The 18635-nt window shown below is 44.2% G+C and overlaps 1 protein-coding gene across 11 annotated transcripts in view; it reads right to left on the bottom strand.

Annotated features, from left to right (window-relative positions):
- Window positions 1-18635, bottom strand: part of PXK (PX domain containing serine/threonine kinase like) — a 79835-nt gene that overhangs the window by 47290 nt on the left and 13910 nt on the right. For 10 of the 11 annotated variants that reach the window (XM_070455801.1, XM_070455811.1, XM_070455800.1 and 7 more), the window contains exons 2-3: window positions 8813-8863; window positions 6602-6649 (exon numbers count right to left, since the gene is read on the bottom strand). In XM_070455801.1, coding sequence (XP_070311902.1) covers window positions 6602-6649; window positions 8813-8863 — 99 coding nt within the window. Of the gene's footprint in view, window positions 1-6031; window positions 6121-6601; window positions 6650-8812; window positions 8864-18635 lie in introns of those variants that run through there. The other variant, XM_070455809.1, reaches the window with a different exon arrangement.

The following is an 18635-nucleotide window of genomic DNA, read 5'->3' on the forward strand; positions in this document are numbered from 1 at the left end:
GTTGACTGAGATTTCACATGCCTCACATGGAATTAGTATAAAAAGAGAGAGAAAAGAAAATTTTTTTTTTTTAATAAAAAGTCTTTATTCTACTCTCACACCTGGTTGATAATGAGCCTTGATAAGGAACTCTAAATCGGAAATATTTGTTCTTCAGAATTTTTAGAAACTATACTATTGTCTTTTAGTCGCCAGTTCAAACAGTAGTTTCCTGATTCTAGTTTTTTTCTGCCTGGAAGCTTTTAGGATCTTCTTTTTGACCTGTTTGTGAATCCCACCTGCCTTTAATGTGGCTCTGCATTCATTCTCTGTACTGAATACTCAGCCCTTTCACTCCAGAAATTAATATCCTTATATTTGTTGGTATTGTCTTGCATTAGGTCATTATTCCTTTCTCTCCATGCCCTATGCTTTCTTTTTCTGGAACTCCTGTTTTCTAAAATTGGACCTTCTGGACTAGTCGGTCCTCTGTTCTTATCTTTTCCCTCTCATTTTCCAACTATGTTAAACAACTATGTTAAACATTTTTTTCCCTGGGATATTTCCTTTATCTTTGGGGGCCATCTAAAGAGTTTTCATTTCTACTACTATTATCTTTATATATATATATAATTTCTAAATTCTCCTTGCTTTCCTTAATAGCATCCTGAATGTCATTCAACTTTTTTTGTCTCTGAGATTAAAAACTATAATTTTTCTGAGAACCTGTGACCTCAGTCTCTTTAGCTCATTCTCTTAGGCTGGGCAGATCCCCCAAAGGAATATTCCCGGCTCCTTTGCCTGGAGAGTCTGAGCCTAAAGGCCAGTAATCTGGGCGGGGCGGGGGGGGGGGGGGGGGGTGGGTGGGTGGGGAGGAGAGGGCTCAGCTGGGGGTGGGGGATGGACAGGTCTCCTCTTTAATATGTAAATATTTCCAACTGTGCCTGCAAGCTCCAGTCCAAAGAATGTTCAACCCTTTCCAGAGGGAAAAACCCCAGTTTCTCCACTGGAGAAGAGTAGGCATAAGTTGTTCAGATGGGGAGCCCTGGGGATCCAACTGCTTAAACATACTTTCAACTCCTGATTTTAGCTTGACCTCACCCCACGTTGGAGGTAGCACTTGGTGCTGTCAATATTTTGGAGGTTCTATGGTGTAAACTGGGACCAATGGGTTTATCCACCCCGACTACCATCTCGCAATTCTGCCTTCCCATATCTGCTTAATTAGTTAGCTCTCTTTCACTGGATTTTTAGTTTTTAATGTTTTTGTTGTAATTTTCTCCTCTATTTGTCTTTGAAGGTGTGGGTGTGTGTGTGTGTGTGTGTGTACATATACAAGATCAAATTTACTGTTGTTTTAGAGTGGCTTGGAGAGAAAGGAAAAGTAAATGCAGGTGTGCAATGTACTATCATTTTCCAGACCATTTAAACTTTGACTCTATTTTTTAAACTTAAAAAACAAAGTATCAGATTGGAATCATAATTTAATGAGCAAAAAACTGCTTTCAAAGAGCAGTACTAGTCTACCCTTGTGCTTAGAGTGGTCCAAGTGGCATGTGTATTGATGGAGGGAAAGGTCTAAAACAGAAAAGCATCTTGAATTCAGACAAGCATGTCATCTAACTCACCCTTGTGAGCAAACCTAACTGAGCCTGCTTCATGCCATTTTTTCAAACAATGAAGACCTTGAACTTGGCAATTAGGCAAGTTTGAACCTTGAACTTGAATTAGGCCTTGAACTTGAATTAGGCAAGATGACAAGGTTGGCTGATAATTCTGAACTGCCTATTTCTACAACATACTTATAAAAATATGTCAGAACACACTTAGAGTAAATTTTCAACCATGGCCAAATTCACTGCCAAATAAGACACTCAATTTCAAGCTGTTTTCCTCTCTCATACAATTACACTTTATGGAGTAGCAGTTTCTTTATTAACTAAATAAAAAAGCAAAGTTATGAAGAAAGCACGTCACTCATCTGGTACACATCCAAGTCAACTGTTTTATTATTATTTTTGTTCAGGAGCACTGAGTAATATAAGGGAATCAATGGTAATGTGTTACTGAAAATATAATTGATTTCTCTTAAAAACTCTTTTATTAAGTTGCAGGATATAATCTCATTTGTGTGTCTATGTGCACCTATGTGTAAGCCCAGGCATAGTTACATATACACAAAAAATGTCTAAAAGGACTTACTCTACCTGCTTTAGAGTGGCTACCACTGGGAGTGGGTTGGTCAATTAATTTTTAATTCTATACTATGAAATGTTAACATATCTTATTTATTATTTTTCAATTTAAAAAACCACTTTTGCTCATCAGAATTATCATATATACAACAAGGATTAAAAAAAAAAAATACCGACAGCCAATATCGGCACATCTGCCTGCACTACTCATTCAAGAGCAGACCCAGCTGAAGCCCAGGTCACTCAGAATGGAGAGTCACACCTGACAAGATCAGATTTAAACCCCAAGGGGGCTATTTTTCACTCACAGTGGGGATGTCAGAATGAATTAGATAAGCTATCTGTTTCAAACTTTGTGGCCTCCAAGCTTAAACAAAAATTATTATTTTTTTAAGTCAAGCATCATTTCTCTTTAGGCAAACTAGACAGCATATTACCTACCAACCATAAACTCTGCCAACAAAGGTCTGTCTAGTCAAAGTTATGGTTTTCCCAGTAGTCATGTATGGACATGAGAGTTGGACTAGAGAAAGCTGAGCACCAAAGAATTGATGCTTTTGAACTGTGATGTTGGAGAAGACTCTTGAGAGTTCCTTGGACTGCAAGGAGATCCAACCTATCCATCCTAAAGGAGATCAGTCCTGAATATTCATTGGAAGGACTGATGCTGAAGTTCCAGTACTCTGGCCACCTGATGTGAAGAACTGACTCATTGGAAAAGACCCTGATGCTGGGAAAGATTGAAGGCAGGAGGAGAAGGGGACGACAGAGGATGAGATGGTTGGATGGCGTCACCGACTCGATGGACATGAATTTGAGCAAGCTCTGGGAGTGGGTGATGGACAGGGAAGCCTGGCATGCTGCAGTCCATGGGGTCACAAAGAGTCGGACACAACTGAGTGACTGAACTGAACTGAACTGAACTGAAATGTACTGCTCTGCCCCAGACACCTCATCAGCTCTTCCAAACCATCGGGTGAAACAAAAAAATTCTTCACTGACAACTGTGAGTAGAGTGTCTCTGCCATGTCAGTCTGCTAGGCACATGGCAGGTGTTTTCCTGCCCCGGTTTGGGTTCTCACAAGAAATTTTTCTCCAAGTGTTGAAACTCTCCAATGTGTGTGTGATTTTAAAATCTTGCCTTTGACAGGAGGCTAGCATTCAAGAGAAGTTAACTTTCTCTTTCAGTTTCTCCCAGAACCTCTCAAATGCTTACCCATCACAGAATATAAAGTTCAGAACTCCCGTGACTTGTTAGAAAGGAGGGAGAGAGCATACTAGCACACACACGTGATGAAGCTACTCAGCCACTGACTTCCTAGACACCGCCACAGGGGTGGCTTCAAGCCAAGGCACCTCATCACGACTTTTTTTTTTCAACTGTTCCCTTTTTAAAGTGCCCTTTGGATTTCATTCTTGAGTTCCCTGTATAAAGGAAAGAGAACAAGAAAGCCAGCAGAGAAGTCCCCAGAGTTCCTCCACTCCTAACACCTGCAGAGTGACAAAGCAAAGTGGGATTGACAGCCAAAGTGGGGTCTCGAGCCCGTAACCTGACCCATGCTAGCCTAGCAAAAACTTCTAAATTCCATGGCAAACTCTATCAGTTTCAAGAAAACTAGCTTTTTGTCTGGAGGAAAAACCTTCTAACTCTGAATCAGCTAATGTCTCACTTCTGTTAATGATCTGCAAATTGCCTTGAACTCCATTCCAGCAAGTATTCCAGGGAGTGCTAAATGCTCATCAGATCCTAATTTGTCCCCATTTCTCCCCCAGTATGGGCAGTGAAACCAAATCACAAAACATTTGTGCTGCAAGAGACCTGAAAAGTCATCTGGTTCAGCCTCTTGGCTTCATATGGAGACAGTGAGGACAGAGAGGAAGTACCAGAGCCCAGACAGAGGCTGGGTCCCCATCTCAAGCCTGAGGGTCCCCTCCAGTTCTCATCACTGGAGCTCCTGCTGCAGTCTTTTCCCGTGTCTCATTCTATCTTCCTATAGGGTCACTGATTTGATGGTGCCTTTAAAATAAGGTAGTGGTTTCTCTTCACTGTTATCAAGATATATTCACTATAAAAAACTGTGAAAATACAGCTCTTTTTTTCTTTTTCCACTTATATAACTTGCACGTGCTTATTTGTACTGAACTTGGAAAGTACAGAATGGTATAAAGAAGCAGGAAAAAAAAAAAAAAACAGAACCCATAATCCTGCCACCTGGAGGTCCCCATTGTTAACATTTTGGCATATTTCCTCCCAACAGTTTTTCCTAAACATTTCATGTAATTATTATATTGCATGTATACTTTTACACACTGCTTTTTTATTTCACTTAGATATTTTTTCTATTGGGTTCAGACAACCCTGCATATGTGTATTATATTTCTCTTCCTTCAGCAGGAACTCATTTATCTGTCAGAAGGGTAATCTGAAACTGAAATTCATGGTCTCAGTTTTATTCTGTGGTTTTGGAGTCTTTTGGGTCTGTTTTATGGAGGTTGTTTTGAAATTATTTTGCTGCCAAAAAGTTGTATGTACTTTCTTCTGTCTGTTTACTTGGATCCAGGAAAACCTCCCACTTAAGTGCTGTCTGGCCATATCCTGCCCAACACAAGCCAACATCAATACACGTGGATATTTGCATTTGAAATAAGATGCACATTGAAAGTGCCCATTTTAAAAGGGAAAATTACACTGATGTAAAAATAAAATTCCATTATATTAAATAAGGCCATAATTGAATAGTCATGGAGATTCAACTTTCTATCCCCAAAGCAAGAACAAACAGGAGATAAAACGTTCCTCCCCACCCCATATTCTTGGGGTCTAGGCCCAGGCAGTTTCCATTTCAGAAGCATCTCTCTCATGATTCTTACTCAACCCTGGCTGAACAGCACTGAACAAAACCACGACCCTTTCTTTTAAAACCAGGCAAGGGTTCACTTGTGCATAAAGGTGAAAGCACAGAGTAGGCCCAACTTTAGCTCCCAGACGTTAATGCCACGTTGAGCACATGGAAATGTCTGGAGCCTTGTGGGAGAGATCCACTGCTGGAATAAACAGCATGTCAGTCAGTGACTTACCTACAATAGTCATCAGAGGCCCAGTTTTTGTCTGAGTGGAAAGACTATGCTCTTAAAATCCACAAGTGAAACCAATTAAAGCCATCTCTGACAATCTGATCTCTGCCGATATTCTATCTGTATATTTAAACTGGTCACACTACAATTAAAATGGAGACAGACAACATGTGTGAAGCAAGACCATATGTCAACGACATAAAGGTCTGCAGATACTCAGGCCAGTTCTACTGGATGGAGAACATGGCATTCAGCAGTGTTGTAAATAATGTGAAAGTCTGGACTCTACAACTGCTCTTTTTCCAAAGGCTGGTCAGTAAAAAATGGCCTTTTGATGGAAAGGCAGCATGACAGTCCCTCCCAGCCCTCCATCCTCCTGTCCTCTGTGGACAAGATAAGAGATCACTCAGAATCAGTGATAAGCCAGCTCACCTCCCGGGTGAGCTGGTCTTGAGCTAAGCACTCTGGTCCAAGGGTCTATGCCACCACTCAAAGTTGAGATACAATAAAGGCCAATGGAAGTGACCGTGGAACTGTTAGTCCCTTAGTCGTGCCTGACTCTACGACCCCATGGACTGTAGCCCACCAGGCTCCTCTGTCAATGGAATTCTCCAGGCAAGAATACTGGAGTGAGTTGCCACTTCCTTCTCCAGGGGAACTTCCTGACCCAGGCATCTAACCCAGCTCTCCTGCATTACAGGCAGATTCTTTACTGAATCCTGGTCTTAGCCACCAGGGGAGCCCCAATGGTCTTCAATAATCCATGACGCTTGAAGACCCACCTGCCAGGTGAGGATGTGGTGATGCTGTCAGCACTTCCCACGGGGCTCACTGACCACTAACAGTACCAGATGTGTTTCCAGCTCACTCCTCTTTCCATCATGGCCACTGAGCTACAAACATTTAAACCAAAGGGATTTGGGAATACATATTTGAGAGAAAAAAGTTAATGCTGAAAAAGGCTGTGTCTCTAGTTACTGCTGAGTGCTGATCTGTACTGCTGACTATGTGGCCTAGTTTAAGAGAATCTGAGAATCCCTGCTCTCAGTGAACAACTCTAGTAATAATCCATCTAGGTATTTCCAACCTGTGAAAAGGAGATAACACACAGCATCCCATGACTGCGGTTAAGGAAGCAGTCTGGCCAAAGGTAACTGGCTGTACGGTGACTATTATAAATGACATTTATTCCCCAAGTTTATTTTTAGAGTCACACATCATCTGTTTGAAGTATGAGCTTATCACCTTTGCTAGGGAAATCTGATAACTTCTTGTTCCTGATGTTGCCATTTCCAACCCTGGAAGATACCCCAAGCAACAAATGTGTGTCATTGGTGTTTTAGAATAATTACCTGCAAGCTGTTGTTCAGCAAATCAAAGTCACTGTATCTCCTAACAATCTGGAAGAAAGAAAACAGTGGTGTTTTGATTCAGCACAAGGTATCGATTTTCATTTCCTTATTTAATACTTGCTGGCGTTCTAAAGTCAAGGCACTTGCATTAAGGGTAGCAGAGCTTATGCCTGGAGCTTAACTTGCTTCACTTGGCAGCCCCAGAAAACAGACCAAGCAGTGTCCCAGAGTTGGCCGGGCCGTGGGAAACTGGCTAATGCCAGCCAAACTCGCAAGATGCCAACAGGTAAGAGAGAAGGATGATGTTTTGAGGGTGAATAGCCCTTTAGTTTTGTTTTTTTTTTTTTCAATTAACTAGGCACCTAGTTAACTAGAGAGATGAGTTAATAATTTACAAAAAAAAAAAAAAAAAAGATGTTTAACTGAACATGAAATCAAAGTAAATGGATGTAGACAGTTTTGAAGCTATTCCATCTTTGCCCTGAATAAAACCGCCCCTCTTTGAGATCACACCAGTTTAGAGGCTGGATGCACCTGCTGGCACCACCCTTCACCAACTCTCCTCCTGGCTAACAGTCCACACCCACTGTCCACACCCATTGTCCACACATTTTCTCTTAGTTATGTTGATGCCACTGATTGCTAAGTCACTTCAGTCGTGTCCACCTGTGTGCGACCCCACAGACAGCAGCCCACCAGGCTCCCGTCCCTGCAATTCTCTGGGCAAGAACACTGGAGTGGGCTGCCATGTCCTCCTGCCATGTCCTCCTTCTTTCCCCTCTAACTGAAGAGCTAGTGTGATTAGGCCCCAGCAAATTACACTAGCTCTTCAGTCAGAGGGGAAAGAAGCTATTTGGCTTTCAAAAAGTTTTTCTAATGTTTATTGATGATTCTCAAATATTAGTGTGTAGGAGAATTACTTGAAGATCATTGAGGACCCTACTCACCCAAAGGGAAACAAATTCAGGAGGTTAAGTATCTACATTTTTATTAAGTATTCCCCAGGCCTCTAAAGCACTGGATTTACAAGACTACATAAAAGGTTGATTTTTCTGGTAGGACACTGTCCTTGGGCCTGCTTGGTATTCATATATATCAACAAGTTAAACATGAGGCCATACCTAATAAGTGCAAGGGAGCAAAAGGTGGCACAGAGAATACTTGAATTCTAACCCTGTTCCGTCACGGACTTCAGTATGATCTTGGACTAGTTACTTGACTTTTGAATGTAAAATGAGGCTAATGTGATGGCATAGAACTGGCTTTAACGGGCTAGGTGAATTAATGTGCTTGAACCAGTGCCTAACAATAAATGCTCAGCTCAGTTCAGTCGCTCAGTCGTGTCTGCCTCTTTGCGACCCCATGGACAGCAGCACGCCAGGTTTCCCTGTCTACCACCAACTCCAGGAGCTTGTTCAAACTCATGTTCATCGAGTCTGTGATGTTATAATTATCCCAACTAAAAGTAGTTAGAATTTTCAGGCAAATACAAGACCAAGTACGAGCCTTTGAGGTCAAAGACTGCTTCAGGTGAGAGGTAAGGTTCAAGCTGGGCTGTGAAGGACAAGGTAAGGTTTTTGGAAGACAGAACGCGAACGTCACTGTAATCACTAGAGCAGGAAAGAAATGGCTCCTGTACAGAATTCAGCCTCTCTCTACAAGTCAACTGGGATGGGAAGGACCTCTAGATCTACAGAGTAAGTTCTCTTTCTCCGGGGCCATCCATCAGGAAAGCAGGCCTTGGAGCTGTAGACAGACATGACCTGCAGTCAGTGAGGGACCTATCACTAGAAACGGCCCATGACTAGATTTAAGGGTCCATGAAATGCAGCATCCGAGCTGCACAACGTCTCGGGCACTGTCTCATCTTTCAGACTGGTGGACTGACTACTAGCCTGCCCTGCCGACACCCTGGCTTCAGGGGAGGAGGCTTGAATCATTCAACTCGAGGAACAAAACAAGTCACCTGCCTACTCTGCTTACTCTGTGTCCAGCTGGGGCACACATTCCTACTCTCTGTGGTAACATCATACATGAATTAAACCAAACAAATGAGAACAGGAAAGCCTTTTGTAAGAGATGTCTTAGAGCTAAAGTATTATAAAAGAAATATGATGTATATTTATGTGTGTTTTAGTTTTTGCAGATTTTTAGATGATTCCAGGCCAGAATTTTGATTTTTCCGATGACAAAAAACAAAAAAAAACTTACCTGCCAGCTATTTTCTACAGAAATTCCTCTTTGTACCCGAATGATATATTCCTAAAAAAGAACAAAAAAGTCTCTATTATAAAACCCAAATCAGAGGATCAAAAATATGATGTGAAAGCATCAGATAGAGCAAACTTCAGAAAAGAGTACTAGAGACAGAGAGGGGCATAAAGATAAAAGGGTAATCTCATAGCAAGACACAGGAGTCTTGTGGCATGTGGGATCCCAGTTCCCGAGCCAGGGATGAATCTGCGCCCCCTGCATTAAAAGCATGGAGTCTTAACCACTGAACCACCAGGGAAGTCCCCAAGACACGGCAGTCCTGAATGTGTATGCGCATTCAAACACCAGAGCTGCAAAACATGTGAAACAAAAACTGACAAGGACTGGAAGAAGAAACAGACAAATCCACCATCAGAGTCGGAGATTTCAGCACCTCTCACGCAGCAACTGATAGAACAACAGAAACCCAATAAGGATACAGAAGAATTCAACAAAACCACTACTGATGAAAAATTAATCAACAATGAAAATTTTTATTGAAGCCGACCTGGGGACTATAACCCAGGAGACATTCTTTTAGAAAGCTCTTGAGGACTGTTGGGCCTGTTAGAGGCCAAGGCACAGTTCTACAAGTTTTGTAGACAAACAGTTATTCATCAAATGACGTATCAACCGTTTACACAACCCAGATCTGCAGGTAAGAAACAAGTCGTACAAAGCAAGTCGTGGTCATGGTGACTTCTTACTAGAATAAGAAGGAATGTTGTTTCCTAAACAGGTCTAGTTAATGCATAAGCAGAATACATACTATAGGGGAGGGCTCTGGGAAGCTGAAAAAAATTTTACATCTCATTTTTTTTCTTGTCCGCCATAAAATATGAACTTAATTTCATCATCATCAACTAACAAATGTAATCAGCATTTATAGAACACTCCATTCGACAACAGCAGAATATATATTCCTTTCAAGAGGATATACAGATGGCAAATAAGCACAGAAAAAGATATTCAACATTACCAGTCATCAATCAAATGCAAAGTAAGACTACAATGAGATATCACTGTATTTCTATCAGAACAGCTCAAACAAAAAAATAATGATAACACCAAATGCTGGCTAGGGAAATAGCCAAATAGGGAAACTGGGTCACATAAATTAACGGTGGGAATTTTAAAAATGGCACTGAAACTCTATAATATGGTTTGGCAACTTTTTTTAAATTAAAACATGCAGCTATCATTATGACCCAGCAACTGCACTCCTGGACATTCATTCCAGAGAAACAAAAACTTACGTCTGTACAGTAACTTATACATGAATGTTCACAGCTATTTTATTGGTAATAGCCCCAAAGTAGAAGAGCCAGATGTCTTTAAACAGGTGTATGTTTTAAACTTTGCTACTTCCATACCAGGGAATACTACTCAGCAACAAAAATGAATAAATTATTGATACGTGCAACAGACTAGATGAATCTCTGGAGGATCCTGGGTGTGTGTGCTTAGTCGCTCAGTCATGCCAGACTCTTTCAACCCCATGGGCTGTAGCCCGCCAGACTCCTCTGTCCATGGGGATTATACAGGCAAGCATACTGGAGTAGGTTACCATGCCCTCCTCCAGGGGATCTTCCCAACCCAGGGATCAAACTCAGGTCTCCCCCATTGCAGGCAGATTCTTTACCATCTGAGCCACTTAGGGAAGCCCCTCTGGAGGATTACACAGAGTGAAAAAGAAAATCCCCAAAGATTATAAACTACATGTCTCCATTTATACAATATTTATGAAATGACAGAATCACAGATATGGAGAACAGCCTACTGGTTCTCAACAGTTATGGCTGGGGTAGCAGGGTGTGTGTGGAAGGGAATCAGGTGTGACTAGAGAAGGGCAAGGTGATGTGCTATGGTTTGAATGTCTTGGTCCCCACAAGGTTCACATATTGAAATACTAACTCCAAAAAATGATGGTATTAGAAAGTGGGAGGACCTTTGGGAGTTACTTAGGTCATGAGAGCAAAGCCCTCAAGAATGGGATCAGCACTCTTATAAGAGAGGCTCCAGAGGGGTCCCTCACCCCTTCCGCCACATGGGATCGTTTGAGAAGGTGCTAGCTCTGAACCAGGAGGAGCACCATCAGAAGGCAGCCATGCTCACACCTTAGTCTTGGACTTTCAGCCTCCTGAACTGTGAGAAACAAATCCGTTGTGGATCGGCCACTCAGTTCACGGTATTTTGTTAGAGCAGTCTGAATGGACTAAGACACGAGCATGCCTGGGCCAATGGAAAGGTGCTGTATCTTGACTGGTCTATGTTAATATTTTGGTTGTGATATCATATCAACTTTAGCAAGACACTACCAATGACAGAAACTGGGCAACAGATATATGGGATCTCTGCAATGTTTCCTACAACTGTAAGTGAATCTGCAATTATCTCAAATCTAAAAAATTAACCTTAGGCATTCAAAATTAGTTTAGTAGAGTCAGAGGACTAAGATCAATGATTTTTCCTGCTCAAAGTTTGCATATAAGCTTTTCAGTTACAAAAGGCCTTGGTTAAGAAAACAGGTAAAAAGGTAGTATAGGTATGCAGTGATAGCATTTTCCCAAGAAACCAAATCCAGTGACACCTCCCCCTCCTTCCAAGCTGCCTGATCATTGGAAGCTGCCTGATCCTGGGGAGTGAGGAGAAGCTAGCGAGTTAAAAATACCATTCCCAAGACTTGCTAAATCAGAATCTACAAGATAGAAATTAGGAATCAGAAGTTTTCATAGCTTCCCCATGTAATCAAATAAGCAGGAAACAAGAGACCTCGCTCAGCCTTCTGCTTACACACACAGGGAGTTATGATGAAGCACAGAAAAAAAACAGTAACTTTTTTTCCCTCAAATGCTCAGAATTGTTTTAACATTTTGGGATGGTATGATTCAGGTATTACTCACAGTAACTACTCAACAAATGCTTAATCAACACAGGACTCAACAAATCCTTTCTACTGAATTAATTCTGAATTAAATAGGTTATGTAGAAAATAAAGCCAAATAAGTATTGTTAACTTGGCAGCTGAATTTTAAAATAGATCTTATTACACTATCATTCATTTCCACTCTGTTTAGTTTGCAAAGGTTGATAAAGTTCACGTAAGCAGAAATTTCTGCCTACACTGGACTATGTTAAGAATGGTACATTCAACAATATCCACTCAATTACGAGTGAATCAACTACGTGGCTGGCACCCTGCTTAGCTGGTTTCACGTCAGGATATAATATAAATATTTCAAAACTGGCTTGTGTAGTATGGTAAATCTCTTAAGCAATATGCCAATGCAATTATTTCTGAATACATAAAGATAAAATGCTAAAAATACCTGGCTTTCTTGTATTTGGAGATCAGTCTGTTAGCTCTGACATTTTTTCTTTTCTCAGGGTTCTCTTACTGGCAGATTGTCTGTGCTTTTACATTCTTATAGTAAAGCTAAAATCAGCACATCTAATTGAGTACTTCCAAACAACTACATGCAAACAGGTTTTGATGTTCAAATCGGGGGAACTGTTACTTCTCAAAAATCACTTCAAGCATCCATTGCTTCACTATGATCTGTCAGAGGAATAATACTTTCAAAATTCCGGTTCAAGGGCTCAGTGGTGGCTTGGCAAAATTTGGCTCAGGCAAAATTCCCTGGAGGCTCAGTGGTAAAGAATTAGCCTGCCAGTGCAGGAGACACAAGGTCTATCTCTGATCGGGGAAGATTCCACATGCTACAGAGCAACTAAGCCCGTGCACCACAAGTATTCGCAACTGCTGAGCCCACGTGCCACAACTACTGGTTCCCGCATGCCTAGAGCCCATGTTCTGCCACAAGAGAAGCCACTGCAATGTGAAGCCCGTGCATCGGGACTGCAGAGCAGCCCCACTCTCCACAACCAGAGAAAAGCCCGTGCAGCAACGAAGACCCAGCACAGTCAAAAATAAATAAATAAGTTGCAGTTCAATGCTGAGCGCTTGGTAGATGTGAAATGAACACTGCTGTCCTGCTTTATATACTCTGAGTTTAAAGTTCAGACCTGTGTTTTACAAACATGTTGCTGCAGATGATAAACATCACGGGAGCAGTTACCACGTCCCCATCCCTGCGCTTCTGTCCATGCTAGGGGGACAACTCCCACAGTCCGATTTCACTCTTCCCTCTCTGGACACGCAGTTTAGGGGTTTTGTTTTGTAACTTGCCTATAAAATGGCATGTGATGATATGGAGGGGAAACATCTGGCAAAAGGGAAGCAGTAACTACAAGATGGGGTCTTGAGGTCAGAGGGGTCTCCCTGGTAGCTCAGCTGGTAAAAATAATCTACCTGCAATGCAGGAAACCCCAGTTCGATTCCTGGATCAGGAAGATCCCCTGGAGAAGGGATAGGCTACCCACTCCAGTATTCTTGAGCTTCCCTGGAGGCTCAGCTGGTAAAGAATCTGCCTGCAATGCTGGAGACCTGGGTGGAGAAGACCCCATGGAGAAGGGAATGACTACTCACTCCAGTATTCTGGCCTGGAGAACTCCACAGACTGTACAGTCCATGGGGTTGCAAACAGTCAGACTGGGATGTCCCCAAATGACATCCTCATTAATGTTTCTGCCAAGACACTCTTTATGTTGACATCAGTGTTTTTTCCCAAAGAAGGTGGATCTGCCCCAGCGATCTGGCAATGCCTGGAGACATCTCCGGTCGTCAGAGCATGAGGAAATGCTGTGGGAACCCGAGAGCCAGGGGCCAGAGATGCTGCTAAACACATGCGAAGCACACGAGACAGTCTTACAGTGAGAGACAGCCTGGCCCTGCTTCTCGACAGTGCTGATGGAGAACCCCAGGTCCAGATTCATCAAGCGAAACAGGCCACTCCAGTCCATGGGGGCTGGGGCTGCAGTGGGTGGAAGGGGGAGCTCTGCCATCGCCTGTCCTCTGCTGCGGCCTGCTCCTCACACCATGGGTGACACGTGCTCACCCACCCAGAGGGCCCCCTTAGTCACTGGTGACCTCAGAAACCTCACTGTGTTTACCCTGTACAGACAGTGAGACACCTTCAGGCTCCAGTGTCGCCCTCAGGTCCCATCTGCCGTGTGCTTACAGATATAGAATGTGGGAAACAGGTAAGGGTAATTTTGCTCAGAAATATGCTCATTCCACTTGAAAGGAGCAAGTTCATCCCTAAATATATATAAAAAAATTTTTTTTCAGTGTGCCTGAATGTCACCACCCAGCCTTACTAAAAGGAAAATACCTCCACCTCAAATCCCTGATTTGAAAAGCAAACATAGCACAGCTGTTCTACTGCTGCTACCAGGCTGCAGCGCTGATGAAAACCAAGAGAAGAGAGCCCTGGAGACCAGCAGAAACCCAACATTTAAGGCAGGCTTCCTTCCACCTCCAGAGCTGCAGTCGGCAGCCCAGAACCTCTCTGATACCACCGTCTCTGATGTGGAACAGAACCTGCGGGCTCTGTTAAGAGATGGCAGAGCACTGGGCACGGAGGGGAAAGCTAAGAGCCCCATGGGGCGGCGCTGCGTCACAGATCTATGCCGGCTGCCCGGCCTGCCATCTGCTGCCACTTCCCCAAAGGGCCTCCTTCCTGCTCCTCTTCAGGACACCACATCCCTTTATCTTGGCCGGGTGGGGTGGCTGCCCTGCAGAGAGCCCTAGAATGTGGGCATCTCAGCAAATCAGTGTGGTGGGGGTTGAAGTTTTTCAATCTGGAAAGACACCGGGGCCACGTGACTTCTGACTTAAGCCAGGGGACAGAAGACAGAATTGCCGTAAGATAAGCACTGATCTTGTGGCAGGAGCTCTGCTAAAACGGGATCGGCAAAATAAGTGAGCTGTCCGAGGTTGCACAACTGGGAAGCAGCTGATTGGGAGCTGGAACCTACATCATTGATTCCTCAGACTTTCCAACCTGCCAGCCATGGCTGGCAACCCCCAGGGCCCTGGGGATGCCCTGAGCCTGGCTCTTTCTGCAGTCCTGAATGATGGGGGTCCTCACAAGTCTGGAGAACTCAGATGGACTCATTCTCAGGGGCAGGGGTAGGAGCTGTCATTTCCACAAGAGTTGATCAATGCCCCCCATGTAGGCATTTCCCCAATAAGTATCCTCACTGACATTTTGTATTTCCCGAGTTTCCGAAAAGATACTCAAGATTTTACTGCACTGTAGCTGCTATTCAAAGGTGCATCCGTGTGATGAGATTTCAGGAAAAACTAGGGAGGAAAACTTACTTTGGCCCCAGATTACTTTAATGAAACACAGACCACTTTGAAAAGTGTGTAAAAGAAGCTAATGTCAAAACTTAAAGCCAAACTTCAAATCCACTGAATCGATGGCATTCTTCTCTTCCCTTTAGGCACAACAATCAGATTCACTGAGACTCAGCGCACAGAGAGACCGGGAAGTTGTTTGGGGGTATTTCACTTGTCGGTGTTCCTACTTCTCTACCTCTACGCAGAGGGTCCCAACCCTGCTACATTCTAGAATCACCCAGAGAACTTAAAAAAAGATACCATGCTTTGACCTTACCTCCCAGAGATTCTGATTTACCTTGTTTGGGCTGAGGCACAGGCATTAGGAGGTCTTAAAAGTTCCCCAGTGATTCCAGCGTGCTACCAGAGGCGAAAATCACTGTTCTAAAACCTCGTCAATAGGAAGCAGCTTCACACCACAAAAATAAAAGCCCTCTCCTGAGAGGAAGGGGACCAGTGAACCGAGCACCCGCCACCATTCACAGTGCCCGCTGCCCCCTACCCCCAGCCCTCCCCGCCTCTTAGCAGGGGTTCTCCTTTCTTCTCGGGCATGGGAGGTGCCTAACCTGAGCCCTCGAGCGCTCCCCGCACAGGCCCGCGGTGGTGGCCCCACTCACGGCACCCGCCAACGTCCCTTCAGGAGAGCAAGGAAGAAACAGGAAGCTTCACTTACAGCCAGGGGCAGAGTCTCTGAAACAATCAACACCTTGACTAGAAAACAGGAGATTTGGGGTAGGAGGCCAGGTCTGGGTCTCCAGCGACCGGGCACCACAGCACTCCCAGTTCACTGCCAGACCCCCAAGGGAAAGCTGAGCACAAGCGACCCTACCGGACCCCCAACACTGTGCTACTTCCCTGGGCAGGAGCCTGCAGGGGCTTCCACTGGCTGCGGGATAAAACCCAAACTCCTCAGCCTGGCGTCCACGCTCTTCTATCGCCTGCGCGAACTGTCCTAACCCTTTCTGTTAGATCCCTCCTCTACCTAGTCAGACCCCGCAGAGCAGGAGCACCCCTTACTTACTTCTCTCCCTTTGCTGTTCTGCCAGTCAAAACTTGGGACGTCCAGCTTTTTAACCACATCAGGGTTATCTTTGTCCCAACGTCTGTCTACGTTTGAGGAGTGAGTGTCTCTCCAACTGGACTGAGTTCTTCAAAGGCTAAAATCACACACTTCTCTGTATTCCGAACAGCTCTCGGGACAAGCTCAGGCCAAGGCGCAGAAGCCCAGCGAGTGCTCGGTGACGGGTGTCTGTTAACTGATCACGTGCCCCTTCGGGGAACAGGTGGCATACTGCTACCCGCATGCGCACCCGCATCCAGGTAAGTCTAAAAGCGCTCTCCAGGAAATCCCCACGGATCTCCCAGGCCCTCAGACTTCATGAAAATCAATACACAGACCTGCGCTACCACACCGTGATAGCAGGGCAGGGGGTGGCCCGATCCTGCAGGACAGCAAGCTTCCTGAAGAAATTCTCACGGTTGCAGGGCTTCTGCTCGGCGTGCAGGCCACCTGCCTGACTGCTTACAATCCTCAATATTTCACTGAGAATGAATGACGACTCCTTGCTCTACTAAACAGTCATTATCATTGTTTCATCTGCAGATTTTCAGAGCTAGAATGTGCCTGTGCTTTATTTCAACTGCTGTGCAAGCCAATAATGTACAAAACCTGCCCCCAAACAAATGAAAGCATTGAGGTTTTAATAAGGCATCTCTTCTCTATGTCTGCATCTCCACCACTGCCCTGCAGATGGGTTCATCAGCACCATCTTCCTACATCCCATATACATGCACTGATATATGATACTTGTTTTCCTGACTTACTTCACTCTGTATAACAGGCTCTAGGCTCATCCACCTCATTAGGACTGACTGTGCGTTCTTCTTTAGGACTAATATTCCATGGTATTTGTGTACCGCAGCGTCTTTGTTCATTCATCTGTCAATGGACATGTAGGATGCTTCCATGCCCTAGCTGCTGTCAATAGCACATATATACGGAATCTAGAAAAACAGTACTGATGAAGCTATCTGCAGGGCAGCAATTAAGACGCGGACATAGTGAACAGACTTGTGTAGGAAGGAGAGGCTGGGACATATTGAGAGAGCCACATGGAAACATACAGACTACCATATGTAAAACAGCCAGCCAGTAGGAATTTGCTGTATGAGGCAGGGAGCTCAACCCAGTGCTCGGGACAACCTAGAGGGGTGAGGTGGGGTGGGAGATGGGAGGGAGGTTCAAAACGGAGGGCACATATGTATACCTGTGGCTGATTCATGTTGATGTATGGCAGAAACCAACCCAATACTGTAAAGCAATTATCCTCCAATTAAATAAATAAATATAGTAAAATAAATAAAGGCCAAAAAAAAAAAAAAGCACCTGAAGAATCACTCTATGTTCACCTACATTTTGGCAACTGAGTGAAGTCAAGTGTATCTCCTTTTCAACCACATGAAATAAATTTCATTTGAAACCTAACTGGAAAAAAAAAAAAACCTGACTGAATCATAGAACCTTGTGCTTTAACTTTATGCAAAACAAAGTCTCCAGTTTCCACTCTGCATTCACGGAAGGGACAAGGATCACGTCACAAACATGCTTTGATCCCGGAAATGAGAGTCAGCGTCCTTAAAAGAAGGGCTGCGCATGTGTCCTCCTCTCAGGCCTTTTGAAGCCCACGCTCTCCTCTGCCGGGTGGTCTGCTGCTCTGCCCGGATAGCTGGTCTCCACGCCAACCTCAAAGACAGCCCACGTTCCAGCCAGGAGAGATACTGCAAAGCAGCGGTCAAAGATGCTTGTGACCTCAGGCAGGACGACAGGATGGATGCGATGTTTTAAACAGCAGTTCCTGTAGCTGCTCTCTAGTACAGAGACCGCTAAAAGACACCAAACCATTACATAATTTGCTCGGATGGAAACTCATGAATTCCATCTTACATCAGAGCAAAGAAAATAAACCCTGGAAAATCTGGAGACTCAATTAAATAGTAATTAAAAATGAACTATGACCTTTGCTTGTTCAATAGTCCTCACACCTCTTAGGCCAATGTCCTAAAAGGGTAGAAACAGACGCAGAGAACATGAACTCAGAGAATCACACACGACATATTTAACTGACTAGAAAACACAAACACACAAATTCTGATCTGGCTGGTGATTGTGACTTTTATGTAGGTTCCGGTGTCTCGGATGGCCAACTTCTCACCCCTCACACGCTCAGCTGCTACCAACCTAAGTACCGGGGCAGAAGCATTCATCTTCCTCAGGCCGCTTCTCGCTCTATCCTCGTTTGCCACTGCCTGGAAGACAGGCCACCCAGAGTCCTTCTAGCCAGTCACTGTGTGGTGATCAGCCATGACCACAGGGCCTCAGGGGAAGGCACAGCAGCCCTCTGCCACTTGCCAGTTTCGTGACCTAACTCCTCTGAGCCTCGGGTTCCTCATCTGCAAGATCACATCTTTCCAACAGGGCTGTGATGAATATTCAGTGACATCGGTACTTAGAGCAGCCAGCACAAAGGCTGGCTT

This window comes from Odocoileus virginianus, chromosome 26 (assembly GCF_023699985.2).
Source record: "Odocoileus virginianus isolate 20LAN1187 ecotype Illinois chromosome 26, Ovbor_1.2, whole genome shotgun sequence".
Taxonomy (NCBI): domain Eukaryota; kingdom Metazoa; phylum Chordata; class Mammalia; order Artiodactyla; family Cervidae; genus Odocoileus; species Odocoileus virginianus.